Here is a 22,246-nt window from a genome sequence, read left to right as displayed (position 1 = left end):
CCGCCCTGGCACGCCCCTGACCGATTGTACCAGACTCCTTGGTGCTTTCATTATAGGCACTAAAGAAACCTCTGATAATATAATTCCAGTGATAATATTTATATAGCTCTCGACACCCGCCAAGCCCTTTACGGTCATTATTGACTGGGGACGGACAATGAGATGGGCGAACTCGTTTTTGCTGCTCACTTGCGTAGGGCTTCCCGTGGCCTCTGAAAGTCAAAGTGGGCTTACGTCAAACTTCCTGCTCAGATCCATTGTCCTTGGGGCTTCAGGCCCTGCAGGGATCTGTATGGTGCGGGGTAGGGACCCACGTGTGGGTTGAATCTGAATCAGCGAGATCCGTAATGACCGACGGGGGGCAGTCAGCTTATTTTGGGGGGAGTCCGGATACTTCGCTGCAGTTCTTGCCACTGAAATCATTAGAGAGGCAAACGGCACGTTTAAATAGGGGAGGCAATGCAAGCATTTGCAGGTGCCAGGGGAAACTTCAGCGGCTCTGGTGGCTGGCTGGGCCCGAGTCCTTGCTTCTCTGCTTCTGTTCTGTGCTGCTGGCACTCCGTCGATTGACGGGGATTCGAAACCTCCGATTTCCCTTTTGCCCAGTGATTCCCTCAGCTTCCGGGGACTTATTCCTGGTGGACGCAGGTGTAGCCAGAAGCAGACAGACTCATGTGTGCACATGTGCAGAATTGAACCCCCAGAGCGGACGGGTACAAGGCACTCCTGCTTTTTAGCTGTTCTCCCAGCTGGGTCCAAACGCGGGCACAACACTGCACTGAAAGAGAGTTTTGGTTGTGCGCGCAGGCAGGATCGGGGCCAGCATGTGGCAATCCAAACTCCAGCTGTTCCTCTCCTTCACAAAGCTGGAAGGATTCTGACTCTTCTCGGGTGCAGTGCCATTTCCAGAACTCCAGCTTATTCCCTGCGTTTGCCTCCAAGCGCTTGGCTTGGCGTTAAAATCATTTATTAATTTGTTAAAGTTGATAGCAAACAGGGCAGTGGGACCCCGCTGCTCTTTCTCCTCTGCTCTGGCAGTTGCGTTTCGCTGTTGCCAGCAGTCGCCCAGCAGAAAAAAAAAAAAAATTAAGTCCACCGCAAATCAGCCCTTTTCTTTCGTGTTATATTTGCAGCTCTCTCTGCTCAGCTCTGTGCTCTGAATCCTGGGCAACTTCTTTATTTTCCCCTTCTGCAGCTCTTGGCGTTGTTTGTGTTCTCTGCTCAGACATGAAAAAATATTTGAGTGCGGGCTTTTTTTTTTTTGCAAATAGAAAACTGAAAGGGCCAGTGACCCATGATTCAAGTGTCTGAGGGGAGCCTCTTTCTTCCTCAGCATTAATTAACTCAAGTTCGTTAGGACATTGAGTCTGCTGGACAGGTTTCTCTTGTGTGGACTAAATCGGGTCAGAGAGGGAAAATTGTACCAAGCAAACACTTTGTGTTGGGGCAGAAGAATGCAGAGAGAAAACAGAGCGATATCATTATTACATGGCTGCATATTTGCATGTGTGGGGTTTCCTAGAGATATATTTGTATGGGACGTCCGTATCGTAAGGACAGGCAAACTCGTGACGCCTCATTCGGAAGGGTTGGAACTGGACTCTGGCTTTGAGCAGCATTGGGTCTGTTGGGGAAGCCGAGCGTGAAGCAAACGGGGAGAGACACTGAAGGAAGGAAGGAAGGAAGGAAGGAAAGAAAGAAAGAAAGAAAGAAAGAAAGAAAGAAAGAAAGAAAGAAAGAAAGAAAGAAAGAAAGAAAGAAAGAAAGAAAGAAAGAAAAGCTCTCCTCACAGTCTATGCCAGCCCAGCTCTGGGAGGGCATTTTTTACACTAATGGCTCAGGCTGTTGAGAAAAAAGATTTGTTTGCTTTTAATCTGCATTGTGGCTGGAGGAGTCCACAGCTTCTGGGTGTATGCAGGGCGGGGAAAGGGGGGCAAAATAATTCCAGCTCTGAGCCCCCCGAAAGGTGGTAGAAGAGATTGGCGGACTCCCTCAAAACTACCTCCCCAGCACGTAAGGGGCAGATGTCCTGCTGCTGCAGAACTGAGCAGGAATACCCCCCCCCAAAAAAGTCGTGCCCCAGTTTCTTAAAAGCCCCCCCATCACTGCAAGTGCAAGCCACAGGCCAAGGCAGCCCAGGTCTTGCTCACCCTGCAGGGAGACGAAATTTATGTGCTATTCATTCACCGGGGCAATAGTTTGCCAGGGTGCCAGTGACTGTTTCTATGGCAACGCCGAGAAAGCTTGACATGCTGCTGCTGAAAAAGAGAGACCCAAAATGAAAAGAGTGTGTGTGTCGGGGGGGCGGGGGAAAGGGGGGAGGAGATAAGATCAGGAGTCGGAAAGTTTGACTTGGAGTTATTAAAACTCATAAACTATCTTCCAGGCCTTGGGGAACCCCCCTGCAACCCCCCAGCTGGGAAGAAGCAGGCGTCGGGAGTTTGCTGGCTGTAACCCGGCCGGTGGGGGTGGGTTTAAAAATGACCCCCTCTTTTGGGAGGGCGAATTGAAAAAAATCCTTTTTCATAAAAAGATTCCAAGTCCTGCAGGTGTGGGTCGCGCGGGATGAGCTTGGCTGGGGGCAACAGAGAAAGAAATGCCACCCCCCCCGGCCCCGAGTGTCTCTGCATGTCGGGGGACCAGGGCGCATCTCCCGCTGGGTGGGACGTCCAGCCAGTTGGGCACAGTCCCACAGCCAGCTTTAGCTGTGCATTTGGGCTATTTTCCCTACCTGGATCTTGGCCTTCCTTTTCCCCTCATCCTTTCTTCCCCTCTCCGCAAGTTCCTGCTTTCCTCTCTGTCTCCTTCCCAGGCCTTCTCTTCCCCCCCAAATCCCTCTGCCAAGCCGCCCGTCTTTTCTAGCCTCTTCTGTTCTACTTCTTTCTTTCTCCGAGAGAGGCATTTCTAATAATCCGCCTTCTTTGCGGCTGTCGCTACCAGCTGCAGGTGCCAGGGCACGGAACCCAGAAAGATCGAACCCTCGGCCCGCCACACCGACCACTCGAGAACGCTGCCTGGCGTCGGTGTATTGACCCCTCTCAAACCCGGGGGGGGGTACCTCGTACAAACCCAATGGAAATATAGCCTCCTCTCGGGCGCAGCTGTGCACGGCAGAGGCCCAGCTCAGCCGTAGACCCGCAGTCCGTGTGTTGTCAGAGATGTGTGGGGAGTTGTGCCATAGAAGGGGGTGGAGGTTGTGCTTAGATCGAGGACCCGCAGGGGGTTGGCATCCAGTCCAGTATCTCTGCCCTCTTTCCTCTGCCACCCTCCCTTTAGAGACTCCAGTAACGGTGCTGTGCCCTAGTGATGCTGCCGTGTTTCATGTTGTTACTGCCATCCACGGGGGTATTTTACTAAGGGCAACCCACCCCTGTTAGACGACGGAGCACTGCAGGGCCCGACAGGACTGGCTGAGATACAGCAGTCATCGCCGTGGAGGAGAAAGCACCCGACAACCCAGCGGCGGAGGGGCGTTTGCCTGTGGAACGGCCGCGGGCTTTGCGCTGAGCAGGCCTCTTCCTGGGGCACGGCGGACTGGGGCTGACATGTACCCGAGTCCCCCTTTTTTTTTTCTTTTTTAAACTCACAAGGGTGGCCCCAGGCCAGCCCCACAGATGCCAACCGATGCCTGCCCGGGCCCATTTCCGAGGGGCGCTCAGAGCAGGAGTCAAACTGACACGAGCCCAGTAGAGCGGGCGGGTCATTGGAGGCGAGCAAGCACCCTTAGAAAAAGAGTCTTCTTTTCTCGTTCTCTCTCTCCAGCTTTGCTCTGTTTTTCCTGTTCCTTTTCTCCCCCTCCCTTGCCACTTTCTCGTCTTCTCTCCATTGATTTCTGTTCCATTTTCTCTTTCATCCCTTGGTTTTCTCCTTCTCTCTGTCCCCCCCCCCCCCTTCTGACTTTCTATTTCCATTTTCCTTCTTCGGCCTCTGCTTTCTCTTTTCCTCCCCCCTGGCTGTTTAATTTCCATTTGATATTCCCCCACAAAGCCCGACTGCTGCCAGCAGCTCCTTTCTCTCGTTTGCTGGGTGCTTTTACACTCAGACTGGGCGTTAATTACACGTTGACTCTGTGTGTGTGTGTGTGTGTGTTTTAGATTTAAACTGTTGTTGTATTTTCCTTATGGAAACCATCCCCGATCCGGGGAAGGATCCCCGCTCTGAGTAGCTAGGAACCAGTAAATCCCCTGCCGTAAGTGAAAGCTCTGGATTAGGGTCTAAACCCTGGTGACTTGAACTTGGAATAGTTTCTTCTTGCAGAAAATCGTTCGTTCTTTTTTTCTTCTTCTTCTTCTTCCTCTTTCGCTTTCACTTTTTTCTTCTCTCTTTTTTCTCTCTTTCTTCGCTCTCCCTTTTCTTTGCAACTTCCACACTCTCCCCCCTCCCCCTCTGGACTCAGCTTTCCTGCCTCCATGGCACAAGTCCGCATCCTCCTCCTCTCCGATGAGGTATTTTGTAACACCCCCTTTGGCTCCCCCGACAAAGCAGGAGGGCGGGAAGGGGACAAGCCACCTTTGTCTGGCTCCCCACAGGGCATGCCGCCCAGGTCAGGGCCTGGCCACAGGTGTAAGTGCAGGGAGGCCTGAATTTCTCCCCGAGCAAGCAGGGTATTTAGGAGCCGTAGCTTTCTTGTGCGTTGTGTGCAAGGGGAGGATTGGAGCCTAGGGATTGCCGTACCCTGCTCTACTGGGCTGCGGCTAGGTTTGGGATTGGGGGCGGGGGGGAGACGGGGAAATGACAGCCGTCGCCCCCCACCTCGGCCCTCCCCCACAATCCCCGCTCTCGCTTCCTTGGCAGCCTGCTCGGGAGCTGGAAAGCTGGCAGCGGGGCCTGGGCCTGCCTGCGGGCGTCGGGGATAGAGCCACGGCGGGTTAGCCAGCGTACCTGCTCTACCTGTCACCGGAGCTCTGCCAGGCCAGCGGGCGGCGGTCTCTCTGCGGGCTGGGGATGCTGCGGTACTACGGCGACGGCGGCCGTGTAAGTGCCTGGATGGATAGATTGGGGAGGCCGTCGGGGGGGCTGGCATCGACCCCCTCACTTTGGATAAAAGAGCTGCCATTTCGGCTGTTGTCGCCTCTGCTCTGCACCCCCTCCAACGCCTGGATTTACAGCCGGGTGCTGCCTGGGGGCGCAGCCAGAAAGGCCCGAAAATCAGGGCAATTTTTTCTTCCCCCCCCCCGGTTTGTTTCTTTTAATTTTCTCTCCTCTCCCCCCCCTTCGGGTGTCGTCTTCTCACCTCCACTTTCTCAATCTTCCTGTTTCATTTCTCTTTTGAACCCCCTCCTCTGGCTGCGTTTCTTTTCCTTCCCTTCCCTCCCCCTTCTTTTCTCCCATTCCTCCTCTCTCATCCCTTTTTCCTCATCTTTCCCGGTCCCCCTTCTCCCCTCACCTTCTCCTGCTTTCATAGGCGGCTTTTCCATTCGATGCAGCTGAGCGTGGAGCACGGACAATAAATAGTCCTGCCTCGAAAAGAGGCAACATCGGGAGGGATCGTCTTTCGAAGAGACTAGCTCGGCATTGGAGGGGACTTTAAAAATATCATACATTTGCACCCCCTCCCGTCCCCCCCCAAAAATAAGATTTGGGGTTTTTTGCTTCCTCGGATTTTCTTAAAAAGTAAATAGGGCCCTTTAGGGATCTGGGCTGTGTGCTAATATTGGCAAGTCCCTTTGCCACCCATTGTAGTGTCTTTACACGCTGGGGTCGGGGGTAAGGAGTTAAGTCAGTTGGCAACTAAATTGTTTTTGTTTGGAAAAAGTAATCGTCCAGCTTGGCAGGGGAGAGGGCCCGATCGGGTGCCTGCAGGAAACCCTCGGCGGCTGTCGGATTGGGCCCTCCATTAGGATGCAAAAACCCTTTAGTGTGATGGTGTTTTTATGTGCGGTTGGGGATGGGCGGGTTTGAAATTGACGATTCCGCTGCTTAGAAAAAAGTATCCGTGCCTTTAATCCGAACCTTGTGTGTGTGGTGTGTGTGGGGGGGGCAGATTTGGAACGAAATCTTCTTCTGTCCTTTTTTATAAATAGACGGAGAGAGAGAATGCGGGAACGAGAGACACGGAAAGAGAGAACAGCTGCTTTTTCCAAGGCCTTGTGGGACTGCCTTTTTTTTTCGGTTGTCGGGGTGGGGGTGTGGGGGGGCGGTGAAGAACGGAGTTTTTTATTTATTTAGCAATATTCTGCCAGGCTCCTGCACGCCAAATATCCACCGCCCGGGAAAAAAAAAAAAAGAATCGTGGCTGGACTTTGCTTATTCATTAGATATAAACTTGTCGATTTGGCAAATTGTTTTCAGTCTCTTAACTGCACAGTCTCTCTGTGCCACCAGCCCCCCCCCTCAATACACCCCCCCCAGTTTCTGCTCCGCCAATCCCCCCCACCCCCCGCCTCCCTTTCGCTTTGATGCAGCCATTGGCTGGTCTGGAAATGTGTCTCCTTGCCAAATACGTGGATCCTTCCTCTCTCTTTCGCTCTTTCTGTTTTTTCCCCCCTCTTCTGCTGGCATTGGCACAGGCAAATGGTTGGGGACCGAGCGTGAAAGGAGCGAGCGAGAGAGTTTAGGAGGAAAAAGGGAAAAAGGGGGGGGAAGGGAGGAAAACAACAACAAAACCCCCCAAAACCAAAACAAAACCCAGCCCAAAAGCCTGAGCACTTCGGGTTTTGCCAGCGGCTGAGCGCAGTCGATTCCAGCACAGCGTCCGTCCCTTCTCCTAGGCCTGCATTCGCCCTCCACCCGGGCGGAGGGACCAACAGCTAACTTGGCATCTTTGCGCCTTTACCAGCGCCGAAAAGCCCTCCCCCCCCCCCGCCTGCCGCTCCTCTCCCTCTCCCTGCGTTTTTTCTTCCTTCCTTCCTCTGTTGGTTTGTTTAATTTTTTTTTCCGATAGGGGCCATTCTGCGAATTTCTGATTTATTTATTTTGGATCTGCCGTGCGGGGGGGTTCCTCCGATAGATTATTGGGGTGCTAGATCCATCCCCCACTGTGTCCCACACCTCCATTGTCAGCCTCCTTCCTTCCTTCCTTCCTTCCTTTCTATCCCTCCTGCCCCCCAGGTTTTTAAATTCTATATTCCCTCCGCAATCGAGAATTCAACCAACCAAGCCCCCCGGCCCCCCATTCTCCCCTCCCTGCCTCCTCCCTGTAAAATTTCTACCTTCCCTCCTCCTTGTCCCCTCCTCCCCCTCCATCTCACAGCCCCCACCTCCTTTTCCCTCCCCCCCTCACCCCGCAACTCTGTTGAGTCCAGAATTTCCGAATCGGGTGCTTAGCTTTGCCGGAATGAGACGGAGCAATGGTAATTATTTTCCTTTTTGTCAGATTTTGTTTGAGGGGGAGGCAGATTTAGGAAGAGCAGATCTTCCAAATAACCCCACATACACACCTGCCGGCAAAGAAGTTAACCCGAGAATCGAGGTATGGGGGGTGTGGGGGGGATAAGGATGGGGCCAGGGGCCAATTTTGTCTTTAACCCCGGGCTTGCCAAGGCAAACTTTATCGTGGTTATTAGTGAAAAAGTAGCAAAATCTCGAGTTTCTAGTTCTGATGGTGAATTTTCTTTGGCCTTTTTGAAATTTATTTTGCAGCTGGGGGAGGGGAAGGCAGAAGATGGAAAAGATTTAAAAAATCAACACCCACCGCTGTCCCAACTGAGGTGGATTGTCTTCCGGGCTGGTCTTGTGTTGTGTGGCTGGCTCGGCCGTGCTCTGAACTCGGTTCTCCGCGCTATCTCTGTTCTGGGGATCGAGTGAGTCGCGTCAGCTGGCGCGACTGGTCGGGAAGGTTGTGGGTTTTTTTAAAAATAGCATTCCTCCGTTTTCTCGTTCTAACGTTCCCCCCCTTTTGTCTCGTTCCCTCTTTTCACCCTCTTCCACCCCCCCCCTCCAGGATGAATTCCACCCTTTCATCGAAGCTCTCCTCCCTCATGTGCGTGCCTTCTCCTACACATGGTTCAACCTGCAAGCTCGGAAGCGAAAGTACTTCAAGAAGCACGAGAAGCGGATGTCCAAGGATGAGGAGCGCGCCGTGAAGGATGAGCTGTTGGGGGAAAAACCAGAGATCAAGCAGAAATGGGCATCGAGGCTACTGGCCAAACTCCGCAAAGACATCCGCCCCGAGTTCCGGGAGGATTTCGTCCTGACCATCACCGGTAAGAAAGCCCCGTGCTGCGTCCTCTCCAACCCGGACCAGAAGGGCAAAATCCGCAGGATTGACTGTCTGAGGCAGGCCGACAAGGTTTGGAGACTGGATCTTGTAATGGTCATCTTATTCAAAGGGATCCCGCTCGAAAGTACTGACGGGGAGCGGTTGTACAAATCACCACAGTGCTCCAACCCAGGCCTCTGCGTCCAGCCGCACCACATTGGAGTCACAATTAAAGAACTGGATCTTTACTTGGCGTATTTTGTTCACACTCCTGGTAAGTCCTACACCCCCCCCCCACCCCCCTAACAACCATCCCCCATCACTGCTGCTTGTTTTGAGATTGAATTGTCCAAGGGATCGAGCTGTTTCTTTCTCCTTTTTTTTTTTAAATTCCCTCCTTGAACCTTTGTCTCCGTAATTAACAAATTGGTCTCTGTTGTTTATCGTGCAAATGTACCCTCAGCATCGGCACCCTCAACAGACTGAGCAATCTGGGGTGGTTCATAGCTTGCCCTCATCTTCATGCCCACGATCCCTGGTGAAAAGCCCCGTTTTGCACGGGGGATGTGCTTGTGCACATGTGCCTGTGAAATGCCCACTACTGTGCGAACGGCAACTTTAAAAAAAAAAATGGAAAGAGAAAAGACTTAAGATGTGGGAGGGAAAGCGACTCGATTTCATTCCGAGGGGATTTTTCCTTTCCCTTTCGCTTTGATGGTCATCGAGACCCCGTCTGGATTTTGTCGGTTTCTTTTGTCGGCGAGGTTTTGGGGGTTTGTGCCGATGGCATGTAAACCGCAGAACATACAACTCGGCAGCGCTGGGCACTTTTACACTGTGTGGCGGTGGAAATAATCCTGCAATTTCAGTGGGCACTGTCCCAGGCAGGAAGCCGTTCTCTCTCTCTCGGAGGGTTAGTCACTCGGTTCTTTTCAACCCCGCTTGTCATTTGTTCCTACCCCAGATGCTTTGATGTCTTTCAGATTTTCCCCTCTGTCTCCTTTTTCTTATATTTTATTTTTTTGAAAGTGGGTGTTTCTTGGGGGGTGGGTTGGTTTGTTTTTCAGTTCCTCCCTTTGCATATTTTTGTTTTGTTTTGTTTTCTTTCCAATTGAAACAGAAATGCCTGGTTAATTTTTAGCCTTTGCCCAGATACGCCCAATTTGCTGCAGACTTTGAAATCCAAACTGGTTGGTGGAGTGTGATTCTGTGTTTACATTTTGCTCAACTAACTTGTAATGAAGAGGTCGACCAGAATTTCCTCCTCCTCTGTCTCTTAACTTTCCCCTTGTGTCTTTTATTGGCTTTCTCTCCTGTTTCCCTCTGACTTTCCTTCTGTGACTTTCCCTCTTTCTATTTTTCTTTCTCTTCTGTTTTTCTCTGTCTTTCTTTCTCTGATCTTTTCTCTCTTTCCTCTTGTCTCTCTCTGTCTTTTCCTCCTCTTTCTTGTCTTCTTTCCTTGTGTCTCAGCATCCAAACTTCCCCAGCTCTCTCTCACTGTCTCGTCTTTAGAGAGCAGAAAGGGACACAGGCAGACCTGTGGAGGATCTGGTCTTTAGCCCTGCTGTTTCTTAGCAAATTTGTTTCCTTGCGAGCTCCTGTCTCCCGAGTGGTTTGTATTTTATATCCTCTGCCACCCTCCCCGATCTGATCTTGCTGGGAGGCTGTTTCTTCCCTGGTTTGTGTCCGTGCTCCAGGACAGCGTCTGTGTGCTCGGGGTTGGTAGGACTGCAAGCTCGCTGACACACCGCTCAGGGCATCTCCAGGCTTGGCACGGAGAGGGCAGGCTGCCAGCCGTCCCCTGCACACGGCTTTGGGTGGGTTTAAAAAAGAACAAACCCGCAAAATGGAATGAAACAGGGAAGGGTCAGGCTTGTAGATCCGCACATACAACCGCCCTACACACGTGTGTATATGCACACAAACGCTCAACATGCACGTGCACTCACAGAGCAGTGACACACAAACAGACGCTCTCGCGCAGAACCCCCGGGCACACGGAACCCAGTGCACACGGAACCCCAATGCACACAGGACCCTAATGCATGCGCACACGGAACCCAGCGTACACTGAACCCCAATGCACACGGAACCCCAATGCACACAGGACCCCAATGTGTGCGCACACGGAACCCAGTGCACACGGAACCCAGCGCACACGGAACCCAGCGCACACGGGACCCCAATGCACACAGGACCCCAGTGCACACGGAACCCAATGCACACAGGACCCCAATGCATGTGCACACGGAACCCAGTGCACACGGAACCCCAATGCACACAGGACCCCAGTGCACACGGAACCCCAATGCACACGGAACCCAGCGCACACGGAACCCAATGCACACAGGACCCCAATGCATGCGCACACGGAACCCAGTGCACACGGAACCCCAATGCACACGGAACCCAGTGCACACGGAACCCCAATGCATGCACGTGTGCGCACTCACACAGGACCCCTGTTCCCCAGACTCATGTATTTCCCCCCTCCAGGACTGCCATACCCCCCCCCAGCTCCCCAGTGCCTGCATGTGCCCCCTCAGCGATGTCTGGGCATTGCCCGCGCAGCTCCGGCACTCCCTTCCCAGCGTCTCGCGGGCTCAGACCTGGCAAAATACCCTGCTGAGCAACATGGGGAGGCTGGGCTCATTTAACGCCGACCTGCTGTGGGGCGGTGGATGTGTCGGGGTGTGGGGGGAGCTGGCAGTGCCTACCCCATGGGCCCTAACCTGGGGGGATCAGGTCTGTGTCCCTCCACCCCTCTTTTCACAGACCAGGGAGCAGGCTTTGTGTTTGCCCCTTCTCCACCTGGCCCGCGAGGGCTGCTGGGCCAGGAGCTGGGCTGACCTGCCTGTGAGGTGTGTGAAATGTGGGGCCCTTCTCTCTGCAGGCGGCAGAAGGGGGTTGGGGACACCAGCACCTCTCTTCTACCCTGCTCGCTTCCAAGGGGCCTGGGGGCCCTTTAGTCTAGCAGGCCAGGATCTCCGGGACGTGGATTGTCTTCAGTTGCCCCCCTCTGGCCCCTGCCCACAGGGCGCCAGCCCCCAGCACCCAGGGGAAGGGATTTCCCCACAGCAAAGCCAGGCTGAAGTGCGGCCTCTCCTAGGCCCCAGGAGCCTGGCCCTATCCCCTCGGGCTACTGGACCCCCGGTGCGCTCCCTCCACCCCCTGTGCCTCTGGATTAAGCAGGTACCCGCCCCCCCTAAGGCAAAGCCCCGGCCTCTGTAACCCGCATGGTTCCGCGGCAGAGCGGGCACGGGATCTGGCTGCTGGTGCCCCGTGCTGCGCCATGGGGGACGAGGGCGGATGCTGCCTTGGGCCCGAGCGTCTTGGCAGCTGTTAAAACGCCGTTGTGAATGGCGGGGGCTCCCACATCTCCTGGGAGAGTGCGTGACGCCCAGCCCCCGCCGGCCTGGTTCTTCCGGGGCTGGGCCTGGGCCTGTTGCACTCGATGTTGGGGTGCGGAGGAAGTCGCCCGCTGGCAGATGCGCCGACGCTGAGTTGGGGCAGCAGCGCCAGCGTGTATGGCTGGGGGCCTCTGCCCCTGTGGGGGGGCAGCCGTCCGGGTAGGGCAGGGGCCCCTGAGCGCCTCTGAGATAAAGTGACCCTACACCTTCCCCGCAAGGTCTCCTGGTCAGTAGCAGAAGACAGGATCTACCTGTCTCTCCCTAGTCACAGCCCTATGTCTTTCTATCCCCAATCACACCACTCTCTGTTGATCCCAATTCACACCCCTCTATAGCTGCCCCATTCACACCCTGTCCAGGCCCCAGTCACACACCCCAGCCCCTCCTGAGTTCACACCTCTCCCCCATTCACACCCCTCACTCTAGCTCTGTCTGTGCCTGTTCACACTTGCGTCTCTAGCTCCATTCACACTCCCTCTAGGCTCAAATCACACCGTTTCCAGCCCTGTCCTCCATTCACACCCCTCTTGCTCTGTCTGTCTCTGTTCACACCTGCCTCTCTCTCTCCATTCACACCCCTCTTTTTATCTCTGTCCACCCCCATTCACACCCCCCTCTCTCTTTCTCTCCCTCAGTTCCAGTTTGGTAACAGGGGGCTCTTCACTCAGGGTGTGAGAAGATCCCGTGGCTGGCAGTTGACACAGACCAGACAGGAGGAGCAGGTTTCTCAGCGGGAGGGAATTAACCGCTGGCACGACTCCCCCAAGCCCCACTGGAAATGGTTACTCCGAGACGGGACCTTTTTCTAGCTCAAGCAGGAATCACTTCGGGACCATCTATGGCCCAGGGTGTCCAGGGGCTCAGATTAGATTGACAGCAGGGCTTTCTGGCCTTAAAATCTACCTGTCCCTCCCTCCTCTGGGGCTGTGTTGAATTTGACTCGGACTCCTGGGTTCCCCTCAGGTGTCCCATGATGCTTCCCTTGCTGTGTTCTCTGGGGGAGCCATCCTGCCCCGGCCATGGGATGGGGGGACGCCGGGAGTCCCCCTCAGCCGGTTCCTGGCAGAATGAGCCGGTGAATGGGTTTGGTCTAGCAGCTTTGTTCGCTCTGCAGGGGTCTTGGGAGACGGGTTACCCGCTTGTGTCCGACTCTGGGATGGGGTGATGGGGGGGCCCGGTGCGTCCTCCCTCCCGGCAGAATTGGCCTCTGGCTGAGGGAGGTGTTGCTTCAGAACTGCAGCCCCCAGCCCCAGTTCGGTGAGCTGCTGAGCTGTGCTCTGGGAGGAGAGCGGGGTCTAGTGGTCAGAGCAGGGAGGCGGGGCTGGGAGTCAGGACGCCTGGGTTCCCACCCTGCCACTGATTCACTTCAGCTCTGTGCCCCCCTTCGGCTTAGAACAATGGAGACACCAATGTAACCGACGCCTCCCCTGCTGCGTGCCCAGAACTTGGGGGTGCAGGACCTGGTGCCCTCGCTGCATGCCCAGAGCTTGGGGGTGCAGGGCCCCAGGCCTCTGGAGTCCTCGCTGTGTGCCCAGAGCTCTATGGGGTGCATGGTGCCCCAGGTGCCCTCACTGCATTCCCAGAGCTGGGGGGGCATGGTGCCCCAGGTGCCCTCGCTGCGTGCCCAGAGCTCAGGGGGTACACGGTGCCCCAGGTGCCCTTGCTGCGTGCCCAGAGTTCGGGGGCGTGGTGCCCCAGGTGCCCTCGCTGCGTGCCCAGAGCTCGGGGGGGGCACGGTGCCCCAGGTGCCCTTGCTGTGTGCTGAGAGCTCGGGGGGGGACATGGTGCCCCAGGTGCCCTCACTGCATTCCCAGAGCTGGGGGGGCATGGTGCCCCAGGTGCCCTCGCTGCGTGCCCAGAGCTCAGGGGGTACACGGTGCCCCAGGTGCCCTCGCTGCGTGCCCAGAGCTCGGGGGCGTGGTGCCCCAGGTGCCCTCGCTGCGTGCCCAGAGCTCGGGGGGGGCACGGTGCCCCAGGTGCCCTCGCTGCGTGCTCAGAGCTCGGGGGGGCACAGTGCCCCAGGTGCCCTCGCTGCGTGCCCAGAGCTCGGGGGGGGGCACGGTGCCCCAGATGCCCTTGCTGCGTGCCCAGAGCTTGGGGGCACGGTGCCCCAGGTGCCCTCGCTGCGTGCCCAGAGCTTGGGGGGGCACGGTGCCCCAGGTGCCCTCGCTGCGTGCCCAGAGCTCGGGGGGGCACGGTGCCCCAGGTGCCCTCGCTGCGTGCCCAGAGCTCGGGGGGGGCACGGTGCCCCAGGTGCCCTCGCTGCGTGCCCAGAGCTCGGGGGGGCACGGTGCCCCAGGTGCCCTCGCTGCGTGTCCAGAGCTCTGGGGGGGCCACGGTGCCCCAGGTGCCCTCGCTGCGTGCCCAGAGCTCTGGGGGGGCACGGTGCCCCAGGTGTCCTCGCTGCATGCCCAGAGTTCGGGGGGGGCACGGTGACCCAGGTGCCCTCGCTGCGTGCCCAGAGTTCGGGGGCACGGTGCCCCAGGTGCCCTTGCTGCGTGCCCAGAGCTCGGGGGGGCACGGTGCCCCAGGTGCCCTCGCTGCGTGCCCAGAGCTCGGGGGGGCACGGTGCCCCAGGTGCCCTCGCTGCGTGCCCAGAGCTCGGGGGGGACATGGTGCCCCAGGTGCCCTCGCTGCGTGCCCAGAGCTCGGGGGGGGCACAGTAACCCAGGTGCCCTCGCTGCGTGTCCAGTGCTCTGGGGGGGGCACGGTGCCCCAGGTGCCCTCGCTGCGTGCCCAGAGTGCTGGGGGCCCCCATGCTGCTGTCATTTAGCTCTCCCGACAGCCCATCCCTGGGGTGCAGCTTCACCCGCCTGCCAGTTGAATTTTTGCAGGGCGGGGTGGGGTGGGGAGAGCCATTAGCCAGGGATTTTGGGCACCTGGCCCATCCTCCCCCCCGGCAAATTCTTCCCCACCCCCATCTGCCATCCCAGGTGCCAGTTTCTGGGAAAGCCGCGGGCATGCGGCACCGCCCGTTGGGGCTTGCAGGGCGCCATGGTGCAAAGTGATGGGCGGCGCCGGCGCCAAGCTGGGCTCATTAACCATCCGCTCAGAGCCCCTCTGTGCCCAGGGAGGGCCCCCACCCGGGGCCCTCCTGCTCCCTGGCAGGGCGGGAATCCCCTTCTGCAGCTGGGGGAGCCCTGGATCCTGGCTGGCTTGTTCCTCGGCCAGGGTCCGTGGCCCCCTCCCGCATCGCTGCCAGCACCCGTCGGAGCTTCCCCCAGGGCCGCGAGCCTGGCACCGTGAGCTTGGCGCGGGCGTTGCCTGCCGTCTTTTTCACCAAGCACCCCCTCCCCGCCGGCCCCTCGCTACCGGGCCTGCCCACTGCAGCTGCTAGGACCCTCCCCTGCCGCTTGATGTACTAACCAGGCAGTGCCACCCCCCGGGTTACGGACGGGGACCGAGAGGCTAAGGGACTTGCCCAGGGTCACCGAGGAAGGGGGTGGCAGAGCAGAGAATTGAGCTAAGGCATCCCAGGCTAGTGCTCTAACCACTGAGCCACCCTTCCTCCCTCCTGCATTCCCGTCTGCCCTTGGGCTCGGCCCTGCATGCCTGGCTCCTCTCTTAGCCCCAGTGCATGAGCTGGGAGCCCCGCTCGCTCCTTGGTGCTGTGGATGGGGAAAGCCCTGGGAGTCGTTAGGGAGCTGAGTGCCATTGCCTTCCCCCAGCATGAAACCAGAGTCGCCCTAACCACTGCAGCGGAGTGACTCCAGATTAACTCCCATGCCAGTGATAGCCCAGTCTGGCAGGGCTAGGGGCTGATACCCAGCGCAGGGCGGGCAGAGTCTGGCATGGCACCGGGCAGAGCTGGGGGCTGATACCCAGCGCAGGGCGGGCAGAGTCTGGCACGGCACCGGGCAGAGCTGGGGGCTGGTACCCAGCGCAGGGCAGGCAGAGTCTGGCAGGGCACCGGGCAGAGCTGGGGGCTGGTACCCAGCGCAGGGCGGGCAGAGTCTGGCAGGGCACCGGGCAGAGCTGGGGGCTGGTACCCAGCGCAGGGCGGGCAGAGTCTGGCAGGGCACCGGGCAGAGCTGGGGGCTGGTACCCAGCGCAGGGCGGGCAGAGTCTGGCAGGGCACCGGGCAGAGCTGGGGGCTGGTACCCAGCGCAGGGCGGGCAGAGTCTGGCAGGGCACCGGCCAGAGCTGGGGGCTGGTACCCAGCGCAAGGCGGGCAGGGTCTGGCAGGGCACCGGGCAGAGCTGGGGGCTGGTACCCAGCGCAGGGCGGGCAGAGTCTGGCAGGGCACTGGCCAGAGCTGGGGGCTGGTACCCAGCGCAGGGCGGGCAGAGTCTGGCAGGGCACTGGCCAGAGCTGGGGGCTGGTACCCAGCGCAGGGCGGGCAGGGTCTGGCAGGGCACCGGGCAGAGCTGGGGGCTGGTACCCAGTTGGCTTGTGCCCTGGCAAGATTTGGCTGTAGCTCTCAGTGCGATGGTCCCCAGGCCCGACTGCTACGTGTGATGCGCCAGCTGCCCGGAATCAGCTGCCCGGCCAGGGCTCGGCTGGTTTCCCTGCCTAGGTGCCCAGTTTGAAAGGTCCTTTCACAGGCCCCGGCCGTGTCAACACCGCGCCACAAAAGCCTTCTTTTATTCCTTGTTTGTTTTCATTCCCAAGGCAGGCGGGAGGCCGGCTGTGCCGGGGGAGCCCTCCCAGCGTGAGCCAGGGCTCTGCCCCTCCCCTGCTGCCCGGAGGGGGTCGGGGGGGTTGTCCCTCCTCTTCCTCACCCCCAGCCTGCAGCCCCCAGGTCGGCCGTCCAGCCGGCTGTAACAGCGCCTCTCCCCAGGCCTCGCTGGGCTGGAGGGAGGGGGGCTGGGGGGCAGCGGGGGGTGCGGGAATCTGGGGTAAGGGGAGAGTTTGCAGCTGCAGTGCAGCCCCTCAAGCCCTCAGCGTCCTGTGCCGGAAGTGTCGGGATCCGGGTTTTCCGGGTCGGAAGAGCGGGTTCCTATACCGGCCGGCAGGACGTCACCCGCCGGAGCTAACTCACCCATTCACTTCCTTCGTTTGCCCTGCATCCGTGAAATTAACCGTAACGATCAAGGATTGTGACTTCCACTCCCGGCCGGCACAAAAGCCCCAGACCAGCTCTTCTGTGGTTAACGCGGCCTCGAATCAGTGCCCGGCCCCAGGTGGCAGTTCCTGCCGCCCGGTGGGGGGGGAAGACCCGGTCCCATGTGCCAGCCAGTGACGCTAGTTTGAAGTCGCACCCTCTGGGGTTTGTTTGGGGGCCGATGGCCGCGCCCCTCGGCAGAACGCCCCCAGGCCTGGAGCTGGGAAGTGCAGCCAGGCTGTCAGAAGGGTGGGGGCGGATCTGGCCATGGGGTGGGGGTGGCGGGGGAAGGGAGGTCACTGAGTTTGACTTTCTCAAGTCCCATGGGGTCCCAATTTGATGTCGTCCAAGTGACATGACCGCCGGCCGGGTCTGTCGCTGTTCAGGTCACGAGGCAGCTGCCCAAGGACCTCCCCTTGTGCTGGCCGTGTCCTATGGCCAGGGACTTGGCACCTGATTGCTCTGGGGCTCTGAGTCCGTGCGTCCCCGCTCGGTTTGAACGGCTGGCGTCTCCAGGAGTCACGTCCCTTCATCCTGGGCCTGCTAGCCGCCAGGGCAGGCCAGGAGGCAGCCTGCTGCTCCAGACCTGCCGACCACGGGCTCGAGGTGACTCCAGGACCCAGGGGAACTGACCTCACTTCCATGGTCCCCACATGAGAAGTGGATAATCTCTGTGTACCCCAGCTACGCTGCTGGGCGACTCGCCTGCTTAGGTAACCGTCCCTCCAGCTGTGCCCGGTCATACGGGTGCCAGCCACTGGCATGAAATAAAACGCCGCCCAGGGGAACTCCCCTTTGCCCTCTAAGGGATGCTGCCACCATCTGGGAGCTGTATGTCAGGGCGGCCGGGGTGGCCTGCGTAATGGCCAGTCTTTCCTATGCCCCTGGCTCAGGGAGTGGAGATGCCAGACAGCCGTGACTCTGTACCCAGTGTGGGACACGGCGTGACACCACTCCGGCCCCCAGAGACACCCCTGGCGCGGCCTGGCCAGTGCCCATAGACCCCCCTGGGACAGGCTGCTCCGAAAACAAATGGCAAGCGGCTGCCTTGGCCTGACAGTTTGGGATTCGGTAGTTGGGTGCCGGGAAGGAGGGGGAGATGTAACTGCCGGCATTTCAATCTGGTGCCTGGCACCAGGCATCTTGAAAGGGAGCGCGGTGGCTCTCGGTGGAGACGCTGCCGCCATCTTGTGATACCCAGGGCAGAGGCAGCTTGGGAAAAGCGCCTTCTGAATGTGGGCCCCGATTCAGTCCCCCACAGACCCACTTCCCACAGCTGGAGCTCTCTGCCTGTGCCCCTGCCCGTGTCGCAGGCAGACGAGTGGGGCTCTGCTTATCAGTTTTGAAAAGACCGGTTCGCAGCGCATCGAGAAAAGTGGAACTTGGTTAACGCTGCGTTAGCGTGGCCACCTTCGAGACGGTGACAAGAACTGCCCGGGGGAACCAAACGGCCCTCGGTATGTTCAGGGGGCTCATCAGAGCCACACCGCGTAGAACGGGCATTGCAGTTTTGGTAACAAAACCCAATAATCGGCGCTCAGCATGAAGTGACAGCCCGTCTCAGGTGGAGCGGGGAGCCCAGGGAGGAGCCATCTACGACTATTCAGAGGGGAGGGAGAGGTGTCTATTGGGTAGAGCAGGGGGCTATGGAGTCAGAACTCCTGGGTTCTCTCCCTAATCTGGCAGTAGGGCCTAGTGGGTTAAAGCAGGAAAATACTAGGCTTTTCCCTGGTGTCACTGGCTTGCTCAGTGACCGTGGTGGGGTCAATCCCCTGCCAGCCTGTCTGCTGGAGTGGCTGGGAGGGTTAATTGTTTGCAAAGCGTCTCGGGACTGTGGAGAACAGGGGCCTTGGAAGGATGGAGCAGGCGGCCCCATGCCCCCTGCACTCCGCGGCAATACAGCCTGAGAGGAAGGGCAGGGAATTGCCCTTCTGGGGATCACTGTCCTCCCCCACTGGGCTCAGCCTTGTGTCTCGCAGGGTGGGGCTGGGCCGCAGGCCAGCATGGCGCTCGCTTGCCACGGCGCTGAGCACGGTACAGAATGCAGCCGGCGCAGCTGGCCCGGGCGTCCTGATCTCCATCACGTGGTCATCAGCACTGCGGGGAGGGGTTGGCAGCCTGTGACCCAGCATCTCCCCTCCTGCAGCCTCGCTGGAGCCAGGCGCCTCGGGCCCACCCTTGCCGAGGTGCCTTGTGTCAGGTTGGTGGAGCTCCCTTGTGCAGGGAGATCTCCTCCTCCCCAACTCTGAGCTGACCCTGGCTGCTGTCTTCAGCCTCTGGGAATATTACTGGGAAAAGGGACTGGGGCAGCGTTTCCCAGGGGGACGCAGCTGGGGTGAAAAGTACCCAGAACCAGGATACCAATGGACCCGCACCCCAGGATCTGCAGTTTGTGTTGAGAATGTTTGGTTAAGTTTTACAAAGCTCTCCCTACTGTTTGTGATTTGCCGTTCCCGTTCTGGGGAGGGAATCCAACCGGCCCCACCCAGGGGGTTACCAGGGCTCCGTGTCCCCGGCCCCCTCAGTTGCTTGGAGAAACCAAACGACCTGTTACTGGGCTCATTCCCCTTCCCACATCTCTGATCCTTTGACTCAATTCTAGATTCTAACAAGAAAACGGGACGAAGCTGCAAAATTCAGATCCTAAGCCCAACCCTCTGGTTAATGGGCTGAGGTTGGGGGGTGCCCAGATCAGGGCCCACTAATCTCTGCTGCTCCCAGAAGCTTTTCTGCCTCACCTTTTGCCTAGCTGTCGGCCCTGGAAGCTTCGGGGAGAGACGCTGAACCGGATTCTCCAAAGGGCCGATGAGGACAGAGACGCATTTGATCTTAGCAAATCAAAGTCTCGCCTGGTCCCTTTTAATGTCCAGTGGGATATTTACTCAGAAATTAGTGTTGATCGTGGGTTGGATCTGCGGCTCCATCCCGATCAGCCCTTCCCAGAAACCCCCTTGTCCCTGATTGCCCCTTCTCTCATGCAGGAACCAATGAAGCAGAACGGACGGTAATATTTATTAAACATAAATGCGCTCTCCCAGTGGCTTGCAGCTTGGTGGAGCTGGTGTCGTTCTCTCGACTGGGGGTAGGCTCTTTGGAAAAATTAAAGAGATACAAACTTCCTTCCCGGTTTTGTTCTCATTTGCACTGATGTAACATTGTCGGATTTTAATGTCTTCCTGGTTTGTTCTCCTACACTTTGTGACGTGTAAATGGGAGAGCAGCATCCGTCCGGATCTATGCAGGTGTAGCTCATCAAGACTGGCCCCAGTAATGATCGTTATAGGACTTGCATTGATTCACTCCTTTAGATTTACCAAATATGTCCTTCCAGATTCTCCAGGTGCCAGTGACATGACTTCAAAATGCATCAAAAGTGCAGCAATTTTCGATAATCCAGCAGAAATCCCTCTCCTACTCAGCTGCAATTACCCCATAAATTTCAAATGCCTGGGGGAAAATGATCCATGCTACTAACATGAGCAGTGTTATTATTGCATTAATAGAATTACCTGGGGGTTTGGTTTCTATTAATTATATTTGACACAAATTAGATTAATTGTGGTTTGATTTTTTGTCCTGCTCTCTATCCCTAACTGCTTGCTTTATTCTTTCCTGAATCCAGGCTAGTTTTCTTTTCTTGTTTAATTATGTTAACTAAAATATCTAAGTTGGGTTGCTGGATTTGAGAGCTCCTGGGGCCACGAGAGGAATGGGTTGCAGCCATGCGGGCGCTTGCCACCGTGGCTTACAACTAGACTTGGAAGGATATGACTTTTATCAGCAAGTGTCGGTAAATGTCAGTTTCGCAGAAAAAATGTTTCTGTCGACGATAATCAAAATTGGCAGCGAGGCAAAGTACGAGAACTGCTGTGTGAGAACATATGAAAGTTTGCTTTAAGGATATTTACTTTGGAGATGTGGACTTGTGGTGATGACAGTTTGTGTTTTAACGGTTAGAAAGCTTTAACTTTTTGAATCTTAGCGTCTCCTGTCATTATATAATTATTGATTGGGCTCCCCCCAATTGTCCCCCCGATTTCCCACAACTGTGAAAATTTAAATGGATGAAAATATAAAGAGAAAATGCTAAAACTCGTAATTTTGCACAACTGTGAACATTTAAATAGATAAAAAACAGAAAAAAGGCTTAAAAATAAACATTCATATTCTATCGAAAATTATACAAAACCCTGAATTCTGCCAAGCCTATTTATAACGAATGCTGATATATCATTCGTGGGTGCACTGTACTTCTGGATCTGTGGAAAGCAAGCGCCGCTGAGATCAGGAGGAGAGAGCCGGAGAATGGGCCCCAAACTCCCGTGTCCTCTGCACCAAGTGATCAAAAGTCGTGAGTAAGGCCCTCAAAAAATAACGAGGTGTTTAAAATCAGTCCCGGCTGGCCGTGTTTCTAGAAGATCTGTGGAAGCCCGGTAGCCCCAGCCCCTGCTGCGGGACTCCCCATCAGAAAATTATGAGATTGGCATTAAAATCACAAGATTTCTTTAAAAATCAGTAATGGGGGCGGTTTTCTCTCCCTTTGGGGTTTGGGCCTTTACAGCTGCAGACAACACACATTTTCAAGCTTTTTTCTGCACTGACAAGGCCTAGAAACGTCTGCTTTTTGTTAGATGAAAGCCGAGACCCTCATTTTATCCCAGGACTCCAGGAGCTGGAGATTTAAAAACACCCACCCAGTATAGCGAGATCACTGGCAACACCATGGCTTGAAGTGATGGGTTCAATGTGGGAAGATGATTAGATGCTCACGGGATCCTGTCTGTCCCTTACAATCGATGAAGTTAAGAAATAATAAACTGGGGATTCCCTTTGTTTGCCCTCTGAGCAAGTTGGGACTGGGTGAACTTTTCCCAAGTCCTGTTCCTGGCTCTGCCACTGGCCTGCTGGATGACCTTGGGCAAGTCACTTTGCCCTCCCGTGCCTCAGTTTCCCCACCTGTACAATGGGGACAATGCTCCTTCGTAATGCACATGGAGATTGCTGGGTGAAACGTGCTAGATAAGAGCTAGGGAATTAATATTATTGTTATAGTTTCCTTGTAATGAAAGCTTTGAGTCTCACATCATCACATGACTCTAGCAGCTGGGGCTTTTAGAGAAACACCAGCCAGGGCCAGACTCACAATAAAATTGTGAGTGGTGGCTGCACTGAGATTTTGTTTGTATCTCTGATTCTTCAGCCGGCTGTGGGGGTGGAGAGAACGCTGTGTTATCACCTCATGAATTTCCAAGAAAAAGGACAAAAACAACAGACAAATTCTTTAAAAGGCCCAGCCAGCACTTGGGAGCAGGCAGCTAAATTTAAAAATCCATCAAATTGTAAAAATAGCCAAGGGAGCCTTGTTTTTCTTTGCGGTGCCAGGAGACGGGAATTCGCCTGGTGAGCGTCGTATTTCAGGGTACTGCTGCTTCGAGCTTGCAAAGACCTGTTGGATTAGCTTGTCCAGGGCCGGATTGTCCCCTGCTGTTCCTTTTCTGGTGATATACCCAGGGCTGGGTCAGTGTCTCACGTAATAGGCCGTTCTGCAGCCTGCCACCACCTCTCTGTCCAGCCCTTTGCTCTTAGCTGATACTCCTTGGGCCATGGCCAGGGCTGATGAGCTGGGGGAGCAGAGTGGATTGCCCCAACCCC

General features: G+C 56.6%; 1 protein-coding gene across 8 annotated transcripts in view; it reads left to right on the top strand.

Moving 5' to 3' along the window:
* The window catches only part of NFIX (nuclear factor I X), a 144,304-nt gene that overhangs the window by 61,412 nt on the left and 60,646 nt on the right, over positions 1–22,246 (top strand). For 3 of the 8 annotated variants that reach the window (XM_084610510.1, XM_084610511.1, XM_084610516.1), the window contains one exon: positions 7,883–8,414. In XM_084610510.1, coding sequence (XP_084466636.1) covers positions 7,883–8,414 — 532 coding nt within the window. Of the gene's footprint in view, positions 1–4,863; positions 4,975–7,223; positions 7,293–7,882; positions 8,415–22,246 lie in introns of those variants that run through there. The other 5 variants (XM_084610513.1, XM_084610509.1, XM_084610515.1 and 2 more) reach the window with 3 other exon arrangements.

Source organism: Lepidochelys olivacea (assembly GCF_965140295.1).
Source record: "Lepidochelys olivacea isolate rLepOli2 genome assembly, chromosome: 20".
NCBI lineage: Eukaryota > Metazoa > Chordata > Testudines > Cheloniidae > Lepidochelys > Lepidochelys olivacea.
The sequence above is the reverse complement of the archived record's forward strand: the minus strand, read 5'-3'. Positions and strand labels throughout refer to the sequence as shown.